Source organism: Balaenoptera borealis, assembly GCF_965194805.1.
Source record: "Balaenoptera borealis genome assembly, chromosome: 2".
NCBI classification, from domain to species: domain Eukaryota; kingdom Metazoa; phylum Chordata; class Mammalia; order Artiodactyla; family Balaenopteridae; genus Balaenoptera; species Balaenoptera borealis.
In genome coordinates, this window is record NC_138867.1 from 71,366,612 (window position 1) to 71,389,329 (window position 22,718).

At 32.3% G+C, this 22,718-nt stretch overlaps 2 protein-coding genes and 1 long non-coding RNA gene across 9 annotated transcripts in view; 1 reads left to right on the plus strand and 2 right to left on the minus strand.

Moving 5' to 3' along the window:
* The window catches only part of LOC309622564, an 867,398-nt gene that overhangs the window by 644,346 nt on the left and 200,334 nt on the right, over window positions 1–22,718 (minus strand). The gene's annotated exons all lie outside the window — the stretch shown is intronic.
* CCNH (cyclin H) overlaps window positions 1–22,718 on the minus strand; it is a 339,640-nt gene that overhangs the window by 249,939 nt on the left and 66,983 nt on the right. The gene's annotated exons all lie outside the window — the stretch shown is intronic.
* Window positions 1–22,718, plus strand: part of RASA1 (RAS p21 protein activator 1) — a 108,506-nt gene that overhangs the window by 44,644 nt on the left and 41,144 nt on the right. For 4 of the 5 annotated variants that reach the window (XR_014239255.1, XR_014239256.1, XM_082375504.1 and 1 more), the window contains exons 2-8: window positions 5,012–5,164; window positions 6,160–6,299; window positions 6,913–6,979; window positions 10,705–10,822; window positions 13,925–13,956; window positions 18,301–18,353; window positions 20,646–20,826. Coding sequence is in view for 3 of the 5 variants with exons in the window: in XM_082375504.1 (XP_082231630.1) it covers window positions 5,012–5,164; window positions 6,160–6,299; window positions 6,913–6,979; window positions 10,705–10,822; window positions 13,925–13,956; window positions 18,301–18,353; window positions 20,646–20,826 (744 nt within the window). In the remaining 2 variants the exon portion in view is untranslated. The remainder of the gene's footprint in view (window positions 1–5,011; window positions 5,165–6,159; window positions 6,300–6,912; window positions 6,980–10,704; window positions 10,823–13,924; window positions 13,957–18,300; window positions 18,354–20,645; window positions 20,827–22,718) is intronic. The other variant, XM_082375503.1, reaches the window with a different exon arrangement.

Below are 22,718 nucleotides of genomic sequence, written 5' to 3' on the forward strand. Positions count from 1 at the left end.
GCTTTTCCTTTTTTTTTTCCTTTGTTTTTTTAAATAAATATGTTTGATTAGTGTATAACATTTTTTGGAGAGGGTGTGGCTCTTTCTACTCTTTATTATCTTTTTTCCAGGGTGATGGGAGTTAAAGTTAGTGAGAATGAGACTATCTTGGTCAAGTGTACTTCAATATAAACTTTTTTTAAGTCTTTATTGAATTTGTTACAATATTGCTTTTGTTTTATGTTTTGGATTTTCGGCTGTGAGGCATGTGGGATTTTAGCTCCCCTACCAAGGATTGAACCCGCACCCCTGCATTGGAAGGCAAAGTCTTAACCACTGGACCGCCAGGGAAGTCCAATATAAACTTTTGATTGCATAAGCATTGTGTTGTTGGTCCCACCTTTAGTATATTAGTCTTTCAGTAAACTGAATTTTTGGGTGGATGGACATGTAACAGTGCTGTTTCTTTAAAAAATACTCCCACAGAACTTAAACCTCCTTTGGACCCTGTAAATATGTTACCTGTGGCAAAAGGGAATAGAATTTCTGTTCTCTTCTTGAGCTAATTTGATCTGAGATATGTAACTAAATGCACAGACAAACACACACAGACATACACGCATACTTCTTATTTGCCTGAACACACAAATATACTCAAGATGTCAAACATACACATGAATATTTCTTAAGTAATGCAGTTGGTCTAAGGGGTACTACACCTCTTATGCTTAGTCTAGTGGTTGTTCAGGTGAATTTACTAGTGACCAGATTTTAGTCTGTCTGCATAACGATGTGGGGGGAAGAAAAAGACAATAAAATCATTTACTATAAGGTATCTTTACTTTGCCTTCACTTTAAAAAGTCAATTTATTTTCTTGACCACCAGCTCAGACTGTATGACTGTGGGAACTATGTTAGTTAAAAAGAAATGTGGAGGTTTTAGGAGATTTATAGTAGTTTTAGCAAATGTTTTTAGTATATGTCTTACCAGACTGAAATAACCAATTTAATTTCAGAAAGGACAGCATGTATGAGAAAATATGATTAACATCTTTGAGAGTTACAGAAAAACTTTAGAAGTTCATGGTATGATCAGGCACACAGAGTTCCAGGTAATTCAGGTGACAAGAGATTTTTTGGCAATTAGATTTCTGCACTTATGTTTCTCTCTGAGAACTTTGGTGCCTGTCAGTGACATAACTAGGAAGAAGAGCATAGTGGAAAGTAAAAGTGATCTGCTGGGAACTTCAATTTAGTTTCCTTTTTAGACAAAGGAAGCTTGTTGATGGTAGTGCTATTTTAATTATTTTCTACTGTAGTAGACAGTTTCCATTTAGTATTGTCATGTTAGTTTTAAATAATTGTGTAGTTTGAGTTGTGTCTGTCTATATTCACACCAGGTTGTTTTCTCATTGTATAGATTTCTATATTATTCTACCTGATTAGGAGAGACTAAAAACCACAAAGGCCCTCCCAAGACCCCTTAAATATGCTGCACCAATGTACAAGTTTATAAAAACGTTCATGTGATTCCAAATTGAAAAGTAAAATGATTCCTGCAGTTTGTCCAACTTGTTTGTTTTCTTGTTGACTTATTTAATACGTAGTTTCATCTTGGATGTTTTATTTTAGATAAACTGATTGTGTAGTGTCTAAGAAAATGAAATCAAAAGACTCCATATCTGTCTGTAAGATTTCTCAACCAAAAATTGCAAAACTAGCTGAGAAAAATGTATTTACATCTTAAATTTCCTGCTGTTTCTTTTCCCAATCTTCCTTGAAAGAGAGAGAGAACAAGAGAGAGGGATAGTTTACTTTTAAATAGGAGAACATTAGATATTTTATTATTAAAGTATTAATTTAGGCAAATTAAAGTCACAGTATCTCAAATGCATACTGTCCTTGCCATTCCTCCAAAGAATATATCCACATTGGGGAAAGAGTGGGGCTATTTGAGGGTTTCCTTCTAGAATTGCCAGGAGAAGTGGAAGAATTTCTAGTTTATGAATACTTTGGAGCTTCCAACGTCAATTAATATGTATGATCTGTTACTGTTCAAAAAAGACGCTTTGGAAAAAGAAATTTCCTCTTAAAATCAATGTTTTAGCAGAAATGAAGATTGGTTTCTCCTGTTCTCTTCCCAAAATTAGATGCAGTGTAAACAGGACTGGAAGGTAGGAAGATAACAGAGGCTTAGGTGATCTACAAATTAATCATCCGTTATGCAACAGTATAAAATTTGATATTTTCATTGATGAAGCTGAATTAGCCCCATAGTCTATGTATATTGTATATAATTTATATGTATATAATTTTGTATGTATTAGTTCATTTATAATATCATGCAACCTTCTATGAAGCAGGTACTGTTAATATGTGCCTTTTTTAGATGAGGAAACTCAGGCTAAGAAATTAAGAAATTTGCCCATATTTGTACAGCCAAGTGGCAGAGCTAGGATTCAAACACAAGCAGTGACTCTGGAGTCTTTACTCTTAACCATTATACTATACAGCCTATATAGTGCTTTTTCATTTTTGTTTTTCTTTGAAGGAGTTTAGGACAAATATTTAATGTGTTCTGAGGCTGAGATGGAGATTATTTTCCCCTTTTTTACAAGTGATAGTAATGAGGTACAAAGTAGAGAGACTTGACCACAATTACGGAGGTTGCTGATAAATCCTAGTCTCACCGGTCAGCTTAATCTCTTCTGAAGACGTTTAGGAGGTATCAGTGCAGCCATCCTATCTGTGCAGATATATTTACAGTATTCTTGTTAGTATGATTCACCTTGATAATTTGAAGTGAACAATAAAGATAATGCTAGAAATTCTAAGTTTTGATTAAGACCATTCAATTTTTTTCCTAGAACAGTTGGAGACTTGTAACAATGGAATGTTTTGAGGATCATGCTCAACTACATATGTGCTCATAAGCCTATTATTGGATAATTTAATTTCAGTTTATAGTCATAATCAAGAATTGACATGTTTTACCTAATGTGTTCAAAACTTAAGAGTTTCTGGCATAAAAGGAATTACTAATAATCAGGAAACAAAGTTGTTTATTAAGCTTTATGTCTCTGTCTTGAACTGAATACCTGTTTTAATGCCAGAATCTTATAGAAAGTACATAGATGTAAAAACTGAAAATCACAAATATATAAAAGTCTTTAGTCAGGTATTTGTTATAAATTAGTTATTGTGTAATGCCTCATGTACCTTTTTGTATCGTCTTATGGTAAGTTCACAAGATGAATGAGATTAAAAAATCTTTTAATCTTGACATTTTGCTTAAAACACACCAGAAATTTAACAAATATCAAGTATACAAAAAATAGGTACTTTGTTTAAAATTGTCCTTAATTTTGTCTTTGTTCAATGTGTAAATCTGCTCTGTGGGTTAGCTCCACTACTTTAGGTAATAAGGAATGTACCAGGTTCACATTCCAAGGTTGTCCCATATATTTTCACAGTTAAATAAACTTCTAGCCTACAATTTCAAAATATTGTCCTGATCATCTATCATTAAATTTTAGCTCTTCAAGGAACTTTTAATGATCATTGGTCCAAGCTTTTCCTATTAGAATTAAAAACAAACAAACAAACAAAAACCCAGCTCTTAAAAGCTAAATTTGCTTGTCAGTAGCCTCAAAGACAGTGGTTGAACTAAGACTAGAATTTTAGAGGAATGCAATGTTTATTGTTCTTTCCTTTCTTCCCCTAATACTAATGGTTTTCAATTATGTTTTTCCTTTTGAGTTATAATGAAGCTTCATGACTGTTTTTCATCATTTATTTTATTTCTGTCTTACACACAAAGTGTCAAATAAATGGGTTGGTTTTTAGAAGAAAATTAACAATAATTCTTTGGGAAAGTTCTAAGTTTTTTTAAAAAAAATAAACTAAGGGGTCAAGAATGTAAGTTTTCATTACAGCAAGCTTACAAAAATAGTCATAGTTCTACTATAGTCTTGACTGTCAACTTATGGCTAGATATTAAGTATATCAATGTAATATGAATATTTATTGTTTTCCTCTGAATGTTTCAAGTTAGACAAGTACCAAAGGAAAGTGTAAAAATATTTCATAGCAATTACTTTGTAGATTTGTTACCATGACCATATGAAAATTCCAGTCTGTTTCTAAGTGTGCTTCTGTTTATATCAATCCGTGTGGCTTTTATAGGCATAGATTGGTAGTACGGATAATGCTAGACTTGTAGCCATGGTATAGCCAGTCATTTAAGCAAATCATCTAGTAGTATGGTAGGTAGAAGATAGTTAAACTGGGAGCAAGAAAGTTAAAGGGACAAAGGTATTATTTATTGGTTTGGCCAAAAAGTTCGTTTGGGTTTTTCTGTTAAGATGTTATGGGGAAACCAAACGAACTTTTTGGCCGACCCAGTATTTCCCACATGTTTGTTAAATAAATTTGGAGAGTTCAAATGTGTGGTTATGGAGTAGATCATCTTAAGACAAAAGAGAATAATCAGCTTAATATTGAAATAGGAAATTAGAATAGCAGCCTTTAGACAGTGTCATTCTGTGTTCCTATTTTAGGGCACACACATTAAAATGGAATAAAGTTTTATTTTCTCCCAGGTACCATGTGCCTTGTTATATCAAGTCTTGGTTCCTTAGTATATAGAGAGGTAGTAAATGAACCATTTGTTTCCATTTGTCCATCTTACTCTTATTTTTCTAGGTAGGCATTAGATTGTAATAAGTGTTTGTGTCTTGAACAGGTAGACAGTCCTGGAGGTAGAGAGATGGGCAGAAATAGAAGAGGTGAATATGTGAGGTGATTAGGCCTGAGCTTATTGAACAGATTAAAAACTGAGTAAATGAATTATTTTTGAGAGACTGAGAAATTAAAAACAACTGAGTTAAAATTGGAATGACTGGTTCAGAGTAAAATGTAAATGTCTAAGTTACATGTAGGTATGTAAAATCTGTAGTAGTATATTTTTCAACTGCCAATAGTAATTTTGGGGTTGCTATTTTTATTCTAATCTCCTAACCTTTTTTCTTAGGTGGTATCATGGAAAACTTGATAGAACTATAGCAGAAGAACGCCTCAGGCAGGCAGGGAAGTCCGGCAGTTACCTTATAAGAGAGAGTGATCGGAGGCCAGGGTCCTTTGTACTTTCATTTCTTAGCCAGACAAATGTTGTCAACCATTTTAGGTAAGTCTTTATTTCTATTATGAGGCTACATACTGTAGCTGTTTTGCTGTAGTATTCATAAATATACCTGCTTTAGTGACATTTAAATAATGGAGAAAGAAATGTGTTTTCTATTAAATGATTTAATAAGTGATTTAGAGTAGATACTATTGAATGCTTACATTTTTTCTTTAAAAAGAGTATTATTGGACTTTTTTGTGCTAATCATAAGTATAGTTATCACTTTTAAAGTATAAAGAATTACAAAGAAACTTTGAGTGGTAAAGCAGAAACAAAGGAAATGTATACTTTCAGACCACAGAGTAACAGAAAATACAGAAACAGTATTTTAAGAGTGCAGTTTAATTCATTTTAGCTTCACTGTTCTGAAACTCTTTGCAGACATTCATTTCAATTAAACAGGCATCTAGATTTTCAAGTACAGATATCAAAGTCTGTAGCAATATATTTACATATATTATTGTCTTTGATTTCATTTTTATGGGAGCCATTGGAAAAAAAATCATCTAGTGCCTGCAAAGTTAACTGATAAAATGTTTGTATACCCTTAATTTTTAGATTTTAAAATAGACTTTAAGAGTACTGTCATACCACGTGTAAAATGTGAAATTATTATTATACTCTGTAAATATTTCAAGAGATCTGTAAACTACTTTTAGCCAAAGAAAACTAATTAAAATTGCTATTTTGTCTTAAATATGGAAAGTAAGAAGAGTTATCTGAGGATGGATTTATAAATATTTTAATGAATTATGTAATTGAGGTTTATAAGTCAGATATGTGTTTCATATCACATGCATACATATATCTTTTCAAAAGAAATAACCTCAAGTAATTTGTATATGGTGAAGGTATTAATAAGTGGTATTTTAATATAAGGATGCAGATAAAGGAAAATTATGAAAATTATAGGTTTATAATTTCTATGGAACTTGGTCTTAAAAATTGGTTATAAAGGTTTTTGTTTTACTGTATTTTTTTTCCTGTACAAATAGGATTATTGCTATGTGTGGGGATTACTACATTGGTGGAAGACGTTTTTCTTCTCTGTCAGACCTAATAGGTTATTACAGTCATGTTTCCTGTTTGCTTAAAGGAGAAAAATTGCTTTATCCAGTTGCACCGCCAGAGGCAAGTAAAATATCTTTCAAAACTTTATTATTTCACTTTACTAATGGGGTTAGCTCTTGTTCAGTTTCTCGTGATGTTTATTATAATATAATTCAAGATTTAATTCTGGTTGTAGTGTCAGAGCATAACTGGCAACTTCTTTAAAAAAAGAAAGAGTAATTTTTCTGTTACTTTGTATTTAAGTTACTAGATTTTTTTTTTTTGTACTGTATGGTGATACCCTAAAAAATATTTCTGAATGAATGAGGAGTAATTACTGATATCATAGTGCTAATGCTGAAGTGGCTGCAAGATTCTGAAATGTCTTCTGCATCATTGGAGAAAGGTTACTTTATATGTTGTGTAGTGTATTTAAAATTAAATGATAACTCATATTACCTGATTAAAAACATATTGGTTATACTGTTAAAAGAATTTCTGTACAAACAACAACAAAACAAGATGAGCATTTCCAGGGTTTGGGTATTTAGAGGCTCAATAAAAAATAGTTTGAATGATCCTACAGAATTTATAATGTGGAGTTTTACTGGCTTTAACTTTGTGTGGACATACCCAATTTGACTTTGACATAGAAAGGTTATCTTTTGTAAATCAATTTTTTTATGGTTTCTAGCCAGTAGAAGATAGAAGGCGTGTTCGAGCCATTCTCCCTTACACAAAAGTACCAGACACTGATGAAATAAGGTATTTTATAATATAATCTCGTTTATAGGCATTTGAAACAGGCATTTGAAAGACTGAGAATTTGTTGCTCTTGGACTAGGAAGGTTTTGGAAATTGAGGAAATAGCATCCAGCAAAGCATGCCCTTAATATTAAGTCCGTTGTTCCTGTCCCCCTGTGTTGGCTTATCTGTTCAGACTGTGAATTTGCATCAGAGAGGCCACAGTGAAGATGACAGGAGAAATAACTTAGCTTTTATTAGGCTATCTCTGACAAAGTAAGGAGAGTTCTTATATATAATTTGTTTTTATTATTTCTATAGAATTTGATTTATTATATAATTTGATAATTATTATCAAATTATCTGTATCTTTCTATAAGTTGTTTAGCTTTCTGATAGAAAATTTGTTTATTACTGGTAAAATGTTAAGGCTACTTTGAATAATTACTGATTCTGAGTTTACAGCTTCTCATTGAAATCAACAGCAGTATTTAAAATGTAGTGATAACTTTTGGGAGGTACTAAAAATTTCTGGAAATATGGTATTTTAAAAAACAAAGATTCAACTATCTGAAATCTCTAAGTAGGCATTCCATTTTTATATGATTGTCCTCAAAGTAACTTCTCATTTAGTTCTTATTGGCACACCTTTATTTGTGATCTAAGCTGGAAAAGCCAGTGAAAGAAAGAGAAGGGAAAGAAAAACAGCACTGAACTGCAAATTCGAGAATTTTGGATAATTTGTAAATTCCCAGTGGGATCATCTAGGACAGCAGCTCTCAAAGTGTGATCCATGTAACCCTGGGGATCCTTGAGGTCCATTCAGAAGAGTCATAAGATCAAAACTATTTTCATAATAATACTAAGACATAATTTGCCTTTTTCACTGTGACATTTACATGATGGTTCAGAAGCCACGGATGGTAAAACTGCTGGTGTCTTAGCACAAATCAAGGCAGTGGTAACAAATGTATATCGTTTTTCACTGCCCCATGCTTGCAGTTAAACAAAAAAAGCCAGGTTCGCTTACGAATGTTCTTGGTGAGACAATAAAAAATATTTGTTTTATAAATCTCAACCTATGGCTATACATCTTTTTAATATCTTTGTGATGAAATGGGACATACTCATAAAGCACCTCTACCGTGTACCACAGTTCAATGTCTTGAGGAAAAGAGGTGCTTTGAGAGCTGAACTAGCTGCTTTTTTTTTGTGCACATCATTTTCACTTAGGAGAATGACTGACAGGCAGATTATGGTTATTCAGACTTGAATATCTGACTTTTTTTTTTTTTTAAGAACAAAGTGAATCTGTTACTTCAAGGGAAATAACTGGCAGTATTTGTTGCCAATGACAATTTGAGCTTTCGAGGAAAAATTAGTATTTTGGAAACCCTGTATTTGCCATCAGGAGTTTGACAGCTTCCTAGATACTTAATGACTTTTCTGATGAGATTGGTGCTGATATTGAAGAATGTGATGTTTTGATACTGCATAATGTGTTTATATCTGGATGGTCTGCATAGCTCAGTGAACCAGTATTTTCTAAAGGATCAGTGCATGATGTTACAAAATTATGGGTGGGTAAAAGATCCATTCACAGTGCAAAATAGACCAATAGAGGTTATTGGAATGGTACAGAAAGTTCATTGATACATAGTTTTAGATTCCACATTACAACCAACCTCCAAGAAAGTACCACTAGTCAAGTTTTGGGGTTAATGTAATAGAATATCTATAATTATCTGAAAGGCTATTAAAATACTCATCCCTTTCACAACGACATATTTGTATAAAGCCAGATTTTCCTCATATACTTTAAGCAAAAAACCCATATAGCAACAGATTGAATAAAGAAATGGATATGAGAATCCAGCAGTTTGAACTTAAGCCAGACATGAGATTTGCAAAAATGCAAGGCAATAATATTCTTATTAAACTTGTAAAGATTATAATTATTTTTCATTTTTTATGTTACCATGTTAATAGGGTATATTATTATTTTAAAAGGAATTAATAAATATTTTTAGACATTTACATTTTAAATTCTAATATGGTAATTATCAATAGATATAATCCATGTAAATGAATAAATGAAAGCCTGTTACGGTATCAATTTTTAAAACTATAAAGGGGTCCTGAGAGACCTTCCAAAAATTGAGTACTTCTGATCTAGGAAGATGAAAATTTAAACAAGAATTAGAATGGCAGAAATATGTATGAAGTTATGAGTCTTTTTTAATTTATATATACCTGAAAAGTGTTTTTTTTTTTTTTTTTTAAGTAAAAACATCTGAAGATTAATGAGATTTAATAAAGCACTTTAACCTGTTTTGAGGAAAAATGCAAAATAATGCATAATGAATCTTAGGATTATGATGTTTCTGCCAGTAAGCTTTTTATTTTTCACGTTTTTGTTTTTTGCATCATAAAAAGTTTGTAGTATAGAAACAAGTCAAAATTTAAAAAAAAATCTCTTAGGACTGCTTTTGACCAAAAATGAAACTTGTCATTTCTCATTTCTCTTTGACTTCTATTTTAACATATTTATTTAGGTGGTTGGTTCCGGAAAGGAACAATTTATACTTGGCTAAGTGGTAATGTCTGCCCCCTTTCAGCTAGTGAAATATTGGTCATTGTTAAGGGTTGTAGAATCAAGGTAGAATGCAGTATTCTGTGCTTATTCAAAAAGGGTGCATCTGAAGCATCGGGTACAAATTTTTATTTTTGAACTGGTCCAAGTAACAGTGAAGCTTCAGATATTTTAGAGAAAAACAAAGTTTTCAAAGGTATGAGAAGAGATTCACTTACTATAACTTTGGTTTGTGAATATTAAGACTTAAAGGAAAATTTATTTAAAAAATACATATATATTACAGATAGGGATATAGATACAGGGTCAATGGTAGCATCCAGTCAATCTTAAAACCTTAAGCACTCAAAGGCATTTGTTCAAGCCTAAAAGGGAAAGTTCAAGGAATTACTGATGGTTTTATATTGATGACATACATCAACAACTTTTTAATCCTGTGATTGTGTGGAGGTTGAAAACATCTAGAGTCCAGTGAAAAGAAACTGGATTGTGTATACATCCCTCCACTCAGGTATTGGTAACAGAAAAAACATGCATGCATTCTCATTAATATACCCCTTGGTACCACTTTCGGAGAAAGAATGCTATACTTGTTGGACCATGGATAGCTGAGTGAATTAAATAAACCCTAATGTTCTTTATGATAAAAATGTTAGTCTCATAAGCATCTGTGTGATAAGGCTTATTTAAAATAAACTTTTTCTAAAGTAACCTTATCTTGTATATGTGGAATGAGTTAATAATATTTATTATATGTTTATGATGTTATGTAACCTGTATCTGAAAGAGTAATAACATTGAAACTTAAATTTTAAAGTTCAGTTTTCTTGTAGTTACACCCCAAAGCCTGTAATATATGTATAATTACTGTTTACATAAATTCCAGTTGGAATCTAACAATAATCCAGTGATACAGATAGTATAGGTACCGTTATTAAACCCATTTTACACATGTCAAAATTAAGATTCAGATTTATAAGTGTCTTTTACATGTAGATGATGACAGAAACAGGACAAAAATCTAGAGTATTTGACCTTAACCCCTTGCGTTTTCCAGTATCATATTATCTCTGTGAGGTGGTACATAATCACTTAAATTTCCATGTTTAAAAATTTTATTTAATTTTAATAACTTCATAATTGCTATTTTCAGTTTCTTAAAAGGAGATATGTTCATTGTTCATAACGAGTTAGAAGATGGATGGATGTGGGTTACAAATCTAAGAACAGATGAACAAGGTCTTATTGTTGAAGACCTAGTAGAAGAGGTGGTAAGTTTTGTTCTTTTCTTCTCCTTCTCAGAATTCTAAATACTTTTTAAATTTTGGAACTTGTCCATAATCAGAGAAATTAGCTATGAATATATTTCTTTTATGAAAAACCTCAATTCATAAGTACAAGTAATTTTTCATTAAAACATATTTACTGTTGGTAAATGCTATTTATTTGTAAAGAGCACAACCAAGCTAGCATGTTAGCTGCCAATTTTCAGGATGTTTTCATGAGTTTCTAAGAATTAAAAATGTATTAACATGTGCTTATTTGTATCCCTTTTCGTCTTCTTGGTCTTCCTCATAAATGATGTTATGTCCAACTGATCATGGAATCTCAAATGGTTGCGCGTTTGCTTTCAAACTCTTTATCTCCCAAATATATGTATAATTTTCTAGTAACCTTGGAAAAATGGAGTTATATGACACATATATTATCACATGGTTCTGTATTTTGAATATTTCCCTTGTTTTCAATGTCATCACAAAATACATTATCAGTAGTCTTAGACACTATAAATAATCGTGTTTGTGCATTTTTAGATACAGATCAGCGTTCAAGCGGCATATGCATTTCAGATACAGTATTGAGTATCACTGAAACATATTAAACATTGCATTATAGTTTTGGAATTCACTCTTCTCTTTCGGATTTGTCCAGCAGGATGGAATGGTTTTCTGTTATTTTTTACAACCCTCAGAGGGACTGTTTTTAAATTATGCCTTGAACCTGGTAATATGCTGAAACCTGTGCTCTGATTATTGTTCCAGGAGGACGGCAGTGGAGAATATTTTTCTTTGCTATTAATTCTCTTGTCTGCCTATTCTGGCAGCCAGATCTTGATATGTAGCAGTAAAACATACTGAGGAAAAGTGGGAGGAGTTGAGGAAATGGTATGATACGTTCCATACTCATAGTCACATAGTTACTTAGTGGAAGAGCTGGGATTAGAACTAATTCCTAGATTAGAATTCTGTATTCTACAGCAGGATTGATATTTATTCTGTATGGACAGGAAGTGTTCAAACTGAAGAATCTTAACACCTATGTTAGTTTTACTACAAAGTTTCTTAGTAGTATTTTGGATTTTCTTTCTGCTGTAACCCCCCTACCCCCATTATTCTGATTATTTAAAGGAATTGAAGTGTAGTTGAACTTTTCTCTCAAGCTCTTGGAACTCTGGGTCAAATTTAACAAGATAAATTTTAATAAGGATAAGTGAAAGTTATCCATTGAATACAGGGGGAAAAAAAAAAAAAGCCCAGTTTAAGGTAAGGAGACATGACCTAACATACAAGGAAAGAAAAAAAAAGGAGAACAAGTTAACAGCTCAGCGTGAGTGAACAATGTGATGTGGCTGTTAAAAATGAATATGGTCATACTTTGAATTAGTGGTGGAATGGCTCCAAGTTAGAATTATAAACAGTTTTTACTTCAATATTTAGAATAATTTTTCATAATGGTCTTCATTGGAACATAGTGAATCCTTGTAGATTGGAGAGCCATTTGGAGATTGTCTAGATTTCAGACATTTGGTTGCTGGATGGATCTAAGGAATTTCCCACCCTGAAATTCTGATTTTCATTACTGTTCCCCAAGCACATTTGTACTATATTATGTCTTAATTCCAGAATGTAAGCTCTGTGAGGATTTTCGTCTCTGATTCAACGTGTCCCTGTTGCCTAGAATAATGTCTGGCATTAGGAGGCATTCAGTAAATGTTTGTTGAATGAATGGATGTCCCTATGCTTATTCTTTTCCCTCTTCCTTGACACTCCTGCCCTGCTAAAACTGCTTTGTAAAATTTGATTCATCTATCAGTTCGGCTCAGATATTGCCCCTTTTTTCACACCCTTTCTTAGGCTAAATTGTTTCCTCGCGTGTTTCCATAGCACCTTGTTAACTTTATATCCCATTACATTTAAAATTAATTTATTCTGTAAACCTCTTACATAGAGATTAACTCCTTTTGGGCAATGATAATGCATTTTGTTTTTATGTGATTTGTTTTTAGCATTTTGTAATATAGAAGGCATTTAGCAAGTGTTTGATTTTAATTTGGTTAGATATTTGATATTTGAGTGAGGACCAAATTTAGAGAAGTAAATCCACGTGTACTTAGTTCATTTTTCTACTCTTTCCTTCGTTATTCAATGGAAACTCGATGCCAGGTACTGTGTTGGGTACTAGGACTACAATTCAACAGATATTCAGTGAAAATTATGTGCCAAGCGTTGTGCTAGTGGTTGTGGTAGTCAGTGTTAACAAAAAATGGCTCAAGTCTTAAGATGCTTATAGCCACAATAATGGAATGAATATCACCTAGTATATCTTAAATAATGGCAATATCAAATAGAGTAGGGTAAAGTTCAAAAGATGGAAAAAGAAGGATGTCTTTTCTATTCAGAGTAAAAGTTCATGTTTATGTTTTAGGGACTCAGTGTCTTACTGAGGAGGTAGTATTTGAGATAGATCCTGCCTAGATGGTTTAGGTTTTAACTAACAGGTAGGAAGTAGTGAGTGGAAAGGACACTCTAAGTAAAAAAGAACAAGCTACAGTGGTGGGAAAATGTAGATTAGCAAAGAGGTAGTTTATGTGTGACCATGGTATAGATACCTAAAGAGAAATGGTAGTATGAGACAGGAAACATAGACTTGAGTCATATGGTAAAGGATTCTGGTTGTAAACTGAGGAGTTTGTGGGCAGTAGAGAGGTACTAAAGGCCTGGTTTTTAAAATTTGTTTATTTTTGTTTTGTTTGATGTTTCTTAATGCAGGGCAAAGTTGCTGTTGAAACTGATGAATCCAGATTGGAGTGGTGGGGTGGGATGGGGCACAGAGGTAATTATACTAGTTGGCTGTTGTTAATAGTTTAAGAAAAGAGAGAAGGGCCTGGATTAGAGTAATCACAACAAAGAGAGAAGAGGACTAAGGGGGAGAGTTTTGGAAAGACCTTTCATGAATAGAAACACCTTTTCTTGTATATACATAAATAAATATGAAGGGCAGGGTGTAGATATGTTTGAAGATAAGATTTTATTAATTTTAATAAAAGTATATTAATAATTCCATAAAAACTGTCTTAATGTCTTTCCCTTTAGGGCCGGGAAGAAGATCCACATGAAGGCAAAATGTAAGTTTGTGTTAACTATTAAAAGGGAAAAAAATATAATGTAAACTTACTAATTGGAAAACTTTGATCTAAAAGTATTTTAAAAGAAAATTGATACTTTTTGAGCTGACTTAAAAATTGTTTTTTATTTGGCTCAAGAGTTGATTTCTAACTGTTTTCTTAAGGACCTAGTGATAATGAAGGTGGCTTATACCTACATATAACTCTTATATCACCAAACTAAAGACTTTTTGATAAACAGTACATTAATAACATTATGAATGTCATAATTCCTCACATTTTTTTTTGTTTTCTTATTGATTTATTCATAGTGTTTCTTGTTTTTGTTGCCATTATCTTTTATGTACTTTATGGTTCAGTTTTTGTTTTGTTTTTTTAAAGTCAGAGAGCTTTTCCCCCAAATTATGGTTCTTTACCATATTAATAAGATTCTGCAAGGACTTCCTTTTCATAATTTTTTCAGGCTGATTTTAAGTATCCTGTAAGGGCAAATTCAAAGACCAGGTATTAGTACACCTACTACTTGCCACATTCTTATCTTATATTCCTACTCTTTGCTACGTTCTTCCCTTATATTCCAGAAGTTATTAGTTGCTTTTATGGTAGATCATTCCCCATGGTGTTTCAGCTTTGCTCTAATTTTTTTAACGTCCTTGAAGATCTTTTTTAGTGTCCTTCTCATCCCTCTTGATATTTATTTGTATATATGTTTTCTTTTAAAGGGCTTAACTCCTTTTTTAAAAAAATTTTTTCTTTTTCTTTTTTTTTTCTTAACATCTTTATTGGAGTATAATTGCTTTACAATATTGTGTTAGTTTCTGCTGTATAACAAAGTGAATCAGCTATATGTATACATATATCCCCATATCCCTTCCCTCTTGCGTCTCTCTCCCGCCCTCCCTACCCCACCCCTCCAGGTGGTCGCAAAGCACTGAGCTGATCTCCCTGTGCTATGCGGCTGCTTCCCACTAGCTATCTATTTTACATTTGGTAGTGTATATATGTCAGTGCTACTCTCTCACTTCGTCCCAGTTTACCCTTCCCCCTCCCCGTGTCTAAAGGGCTTAACTCTTAATCCAAATTCTGTTTTACTCATATTATTTTAATAAACTGTTCATCTGATATATTTTCAGTGGAATATTTTTTCTTACCTTCCTGTCGGCAATTACGGATGGAATTTAAGGCTTGCCTCTCAAGTGTTTGCTTATTCTGAATTCTAACCATTAGAACATGAAAACAAACTGAATACTCACTTTCAGTCATCTAATTTAGTTCCCACCCTTTCTTAAGTGGAACATATGAGATTTTCTGAGTTCATTTTCCTTATTGTTCTGTGTAGCTGCAAAGTAGGCTTCATCAGTGAGACTGTACTTTGTTGATTGTACTAGTTTGAAGTCTTCTCACTACCTATGTGAGGAGTTGCAAATTCTAATTAATGTTTGGAAGAGGCATACAGATAGTGTAAGTAAATGAACTGGGTCAGGTGTATATATTCCCATTTTTCTCAAATTACAATAATCTTGATCTTTCTTATTTTCCCGCTTTGATAGCGATCAAGGTACATGGAACTGTTTCGCTACTGTAAGAAAATAACACTGCAAGTGTGGTAATAAATGGAAACTAACATTCACTCTTTGTATCACAGAAGACTGCAGAAAGTCAAAAACTAGACAGTGTTTGCCTGCAGTGAGGTGACCGGTCTAATTGATGTGTGAGTCTAGTGTTATGAAAGCCTCCTGATTTTCAAGAGAAGCAAGAAATCTATATTTTTATCCCTATTTAAAATAATACCATAAATTCTTTTTAAAAAGAAAAGAAAAAAAGAGAGGTCAAATACCAATAAACATTTAAAGCTATATCCAGTTTTCTTATAACATAAAGTTTAAATCCCAGTTTCACTGGGAAATCTTTTTTTAAAATTTAATACATTTGTGATCGTTCCATATTCTGAACTTTATAATTTTCTACTCATTTGGTATTTAGCATAAGCTAAATTTGCATTGTTGGTTTATTTTATGTATTTGTCAGCTCCCTCTAATTTCTTAAGGTGTTGACTGGCAGTGAAGCATCCTCAGTAACAGCCCCGAGTGCCTTTTGAGACTAAATAGATGGTATAACTTTAGCTGTGTTCCTTTTCAGCTCCATGTTTCCATGACACAAGTACCAAGTCCTGCTATTTTTATCTTCTAAAATATTTCTTGAATGTGGGCCTTCTTCTCAGTCTTAAGCAACCATATTCTAGTTCAGGCCCTTTTCATCTCGTACCAGGACTTTGATGTAGCAATAACCTCTAAGTTGGTCTTGCTTGACACTTTAGTCTCCTCAAATCCTTTCTTCTAACAGCTAGAATAATCGACCTAAAACATGTGTCTGACTGTATTACTTTCTCACTTAAAATTCTTGCCTGATTCTCTTTACCTTAGCAGAGTCTGAAAAGATCTGATCCAGGTCTTGTGTCCTTTATAAGCCCTATCTCTTGTCATTTCTAGTTTTATATTCTACTCTACAGCTTGTAGATCTTCAAATGCTTAGTACTGTTTTTCTCCTTCGCTCAAGCTACTTCCTAGGCCAGAATTCCCCTCCATTGTGTTTGGTTAATGCCTATTCTTACTTAGAGACTTAACCAATTTATCACTCTTCCCAAGAAGTCTTCTGTTATCTTCCCCTGTATACACCCTACAGAATTGGTGCCCTTCTCTGTTATTCTAAAAATGCCCTCAGCATGTACCTATCACTGCGCTTTGTTATAGTTTCTACATTCTCTTTATAGTTATACAGTATTTATTTATTCCTTTTTCTTACTAGAATGGGGACTTCCTAAGATCACAGTCTCATTTTTCTATTATTGGTACAAACCATGTGCTTGAAATATACTCATTTTACATGTGGTAATAAATGCCTGAATGAGGAAACTCAGATCCAATCCTTTCAGAAAACAGTATTGCCAATTTGTTCTCTAAACGCTATTTTTTGCCCCCTTCCCCTTTTAAATTCCCTTTTTCTCCTTTATTCTAGCTATAGAGAAATATAGGATGGGCCTTCGAGGTCATCTAATCAACTATCCATTAGAATATAGAAATGCTGTTTTAGCATTTGTAGTAAATGGTCATTTCAGCTGTGTTTGAATGCAGTATGGAACTTTACTGCCTTTTAAGGCAGCCTGGACTGCTCCAGTTATTGTATACTTGTTTTAAATTATTCAAAATTAGCATTGGGAGCCTCAGGAAATCTGAATTAGTGAGTTAAGGGTTGGAATAAAGTTAAAGAGAGAAAGTAAAAGTTTAACATTTTATTCATGTGAAAAGGTAAAAATTCAGTTATATTTTGTACTCTGACCAGTAATAATATGGGTAATTTAAAACAGTATGAACAGCCTCTAAACCTGTAACATTGGATTTTAGGGTATTTATATATTTTAGTCTTGTAGTATTTTTACTTTCCAACTTGTTCTTTAAGCCACGATTAAAAATAATTATAGACCCTAAGAATATATGGCAAAGTGGTAGAGAGCTTGGTATTAACATATAACATGTCTTAATCAGCAAGATAGATATAGTCCTTCAGATGAGAGATTTTAAGTAATTTAATTACTAGTAATTAATTTTTTAAACCAAATGTATCATTTTATTTTAAGGTAAATTATTTAAATACTTTAGTTATTATATGCAGTAGATTTTGACTCTAATGCCTTTTATAATAATTTCTAAAGGCTTATTTTAAGTATGCAGAATATAAAATATTCTAGCAATCTGATATGATAGGCCATTAGCTCAAATAGAATTAGTAATACTAAGTCATTCTTTTCTTTCAGTTCTTGATGTTGGTATCTATTCTTTCTCATCATTCAGTCTTATTTTCTGGCTTTCAGTAAAGTATGAATCAACCATGTTGATTTGAAGAGAGAACTTATAGGGAAATTCACTTTGAGAGAAGTATGAGAAAAATTAATCCACTAATTTTTTTTCTGGGCAGTTCTGGTGGGCTCTGCCTCTACCACTCCCCGCTCCTAATCAAAAGAAAAAAGAATGCTAGCTATGCTGTAAGCTTAACAATTTGTCATTATCAGAATGAAAATCATTGCTGTTTTTGTATTGGTAATTAATATGGAAATTGTAGTTCATACTAGATAGTCCCTAATTTTTCTATATTTTGTTGAACTTAGGCATGTTTACAAAGTGTAGTAACAATTGTAAAAGGAATGAGGTCATTTGGTCAATTGCATTGCATTTATTTCATTATGTCAGCTTGAATTAAACTTATTATATTATGTTAGTTGTTTAGTTTTGATGGTATAACAGCAAAAAAGACTTTTGATTTACATATTCAATTTATCCTCTTTTTAAGATGGTTCCATGGGAAAATTTCCAAACAAGAAGCTTATAATTTACTAATGACAGGTATTTATATATTCACTTTCCTTTTCTAATGTTGTTATTTAAAAAGAATAAAAAAGTGAACCAACCATTTATCATGTATTTTGCCTTTAGCATTCATTTGATATTTATGTATATTGTAATTTCTTGCCCAGCACAGAGAAATTGGTGTTCTTGGTTTTTGGTGTTTTTTAGTTGAAAACCTGCAGTATAAAATTCAGTGCAGTGTGTTTTCCTTCTGCACCGGGCCCCTGTACTCTTCCTTAGAAGCAGTGCCAGATGAGTGTTTTTTTTCCTATGTTTCTAGAAGTTTCGTGTCTGTGTGTGTGTTCCTTCCTCACCCCTACTTACCCCCCTACACATACCCCCCGCCCCACGCACTCTCACAGGAACATACAACACACTTTTTTCATGTTAAGATGTATTTTGGGAAATCATTCCGTATCTGCATATATAAATTTTCATTATTCTTTTCAATGACCATAAGCTTTCCATTGTATAAATACCATAATTTATTGTCAGTCTCTTATAGAGGAATATCATGTTGTTTTCATTTTCTTGCTGTTCAGGTACAGCAAATGTGCTTGCATTTATCTTTGTACACTTGTAGAATTATAAAATTGGGCCTTATTTAAAATATGTTGATTTTAACATTTCCTAAAACTGTGTGGTAACAGAGATATGCAAAATAAAAATTGAATTGTACTGTGGGTTTATTATTTAAAACAAAAACTATTCCATTATCACTTATCCTAACTAAAATTTAAGACTGAATTAATTTAATTACCAAGTATCTCTTCAGGAAACCATACTTTAGAAGGACTTGAGACAAGTTGAAGCAGTAATCTGTAATTTAGAAGTCTTAGTTCTTTAAAACCGACCAGAGTTCAATGTATATGATGACTAAACCACTGATCATTTAAAGATCTTATTCTGAGTTACTGTTCAAGCCATAAGGCATTGCCTTTAATGTAATTAATAGTCGGCTCTTTTGAAAGATTTATGGCAGTTTTAGGAAGTATTCAATTTTATTGTGGGGCTATAGGTTAAAAAGTCATTAAAGAACATGGTAATTCTATATGGTAGTAACAGAAACCAAATGCTCAACCAAAATGACATGCTACCTGCTTTCAAAGTGGGACCAAAATATTTATTTTAGTGAATTTACTGAATTTTGAATATACATTTATGATTTTGAACTTGCACCACCAAATACCTGAGGCACTCACTCTTGTTTTAGACATGTAAATTGAAAAAGAGCTAAACTTAATTTCCTTATGTTTTTATTTTCTTTCGGTCATGTTCTCTTTTAAGAGTCTGGTGATTTTCTCCCAGGAAGAATACACATAAGCACTTGCATGCACAATTTTGCAGTAATTCCTATTCTTTGTATTGAACATGAAATTACTTGGTAGTAAGTGCCTTGGATAGATGATTGGAACTATTAGTAATTTACATAAAAATGACATCTGATATTCTAAGTGTTCATTTTGCTTTCCTAAAAGCAATCAAGTTCTGATCTTTTCTGTCATTAGGACTTAGAGAAAAGGTAAAAAAGCATCTTAGTGGTAAAAGTCACTGCCAATTGCAGATGTCAAAGACTTCTCTAAAATTAATATGAAAATATTTAATACATGATAATTTGCTTCTGTATGACTTTTCAAGATCGTGCCTATTAAATGAAATATAGTGCATGTGTATTGATTTTGATTAGGTACACAAATATTTCAGTTGTTTTGAATCTACTTTTGTAAGCTTTTGGTACTATTTTATTATAGTTATGACTTTTTAATGTTTAATCAGAATCATTACTTAAGTATAGAGTATTCTTAAGTAAAATTCACTTTTACTTTTTTAGACTTTTCTTTTGCAAACAGAATATGGTAGTTTTAGCCAGTAACCCCATCTGTGGTTAGAGTATTCTTTCCAAGTTATGATAGGTGGAGACTTATTAACCAGCAGTCAGTGCTGCACACTTCTGCCCTGTATTTTTATGTAATAAAGACAAGCAACATCATGGGTGGTTGTGACTCATAAACCAGAAAATACAAAAAGAAATTGCCTTAAAATTATCTTTATTTTTAAAAAGTTTCAGGAATTCTCTGGTGTCCAGTGGTTAGGACTCGGTGCTTTCATTGCCATGGCCTAGGTTCAGTCCCTGGTCGGGGAACTAAATCCTGCAAGCCATGCAGTGCGGCCAAAAAACAAACAAACAAACAAAAGTTCCTGGTGAAAATTTTACATATGTTTTTGACTTTTGAATGTATTTTGTAATTATACTACTTAACGCTTTTTCTTTTTTAATTTGATAATTAGGGAATAAAACTAACAGCTTAATTTTTGTAGTTGGTCAAGTCTGCAGTTTTCTTGTGAGGCCATCAGATAATACTCCTGGTGACTATTCACTTTATTTTCGGACCAATGAAAATATTCAGCGATTTAAAATATGTCCAACACCAAACAATCAGTTTATGATGGGAGGCCGATATTATAACAGGTAAGTTGTGAGAAATTTTTAGTTTTACTTTTGGCAAGGAGAGTTGAAATCTTGATAATATAATATATCAGAATCAAAATTATATAAAAGTTTCTGACTTCGTAATATTTAAAATTATAAGACATTTAATATAATTTAGTAGTAGTCATATCCAAGAATTCTTTAGCTAGTGTCAAACATGAATATAAATTAATAACTTATTTCCTTCCAAAATTATGTAATTTTTTGATTATTTATGCACAAGTTATTGGCAGCAAATTTGCTAAGTCCATACGTTATCTGTAGGACAGCAGAACATTTAATCTAAGAAAAAGAAAATATATTACCGTTTTTTATCAGTGAGACATTTTAATAGGTCACTCTTTAAGAACCTTTTTTCCTGAGACTTATTAATAACGTTACCCAAAAATAATTGGGTTGTTCTCAAGTTGGTATTATTTGTAATTATTGGTTCCTACTTCTCACCTTTAAAATTCTCGGTAAACTCTTTGCTTGTCCCAAAACTCAGGATGGACTTCACTCACTTGATTAGGAAAACCAGTTAATAGAAAAAACCATATGATAGAATGTCAGCTGTTTTTTTTCTGCATAATAGAAAGTAATCTTTCATTTTATTTCTGAGTGTAAACATTTTCCCATTCCGGATAACTCTGGAGTAGCATGATTTTCCTGTTTTGGAGGCTAGTGTAAGCTAAAATGCCGGCATTTTCCTAGTTTAATGCCTTAAAATAAAACAAAGCAAAAAACCAAAAACAAGTTCTGTTGCTTGCCAGTTGTTCAGTGGATAGTGATACGACATCAAATGGAAGATGAGTGTAGACTATTGGACCCTTTCACACACCTCATATATGAGCTGCTTGAACCCCTTCTAGCATTACAGTCTGATCTAGACATCCTCACTGAAAATCTAGCTAGGTGCAATTTGAGCTCTCTATGAAGGTAAATTAAATTTTCCCATTGTCCAGGTTTCTAGGGGCATGGAATATATAAAACAATAAATTGAAAACATATTCTTAACTGAACTGATAAATGTTTGCATGGAGTTTTTTTTTAAGATAAAGTATTTTACATTAATTCTGGGGGAAGTTTGTTTTGTTTGATTTAAACTTCTTTATGATACACATTCTCTAAAGATGAAAATTCTTCCTACATAATAGAGGCAGCCTGTAAAATATATAAAGGTAGTCTCTTTTGTTGATAAAGACCAGAATGAAACAGGAAGAAATAAATATTTGAAGTATATTTCTTTCCAAATTATTGCAAAATTATTAGTCTGCTTGCAAAATTATGACTTAAAATTTTTTAAAATATATGTTAATGTAGTGTCCATGGTCATTCCCCCAAATTAGACTCTTTATTCCCTTTGTATATGTTCATCTTATAAAGTTCAGGAGTATTGTTGTTGTTAGCTTTAATATTAAAAAAATCATTTTTAAAGGAAAGCCGGAATTATGTGACCCTCATGCCTAGAAAATGGCAGTTTTTATAATTGTTTTGGAAATACATACTCCATTTCAGCATTAATGTCAGTAATGAAGTAATTTCTAAGAAGATACACCTTTGTGATTATCACTTATTGTTTAGATATGGAAGTGTAAAGTTGGATTATCCAATAAATCTATGTAACTGAGCCAAATTCTGCTGACCTGTCTCCACATTAACTCTACATTAGTCTTTGGGCAAAGAGAAGTAGCAGTTATGTCTGTTTCATTTAGAAACTACATTGTTGAGACATAACTTTAATATTCCTATATTTTAAATTTTAGAAAAGTAGGAGAGGCATTTAACAACAAATATAATTCAGTAAACATTTATTGACTGATCTACTTTTTGAAGTGTATTATACAGATCTGTGCATATATAGTAAAGAAAAAAGATACTGTTCCTACGTT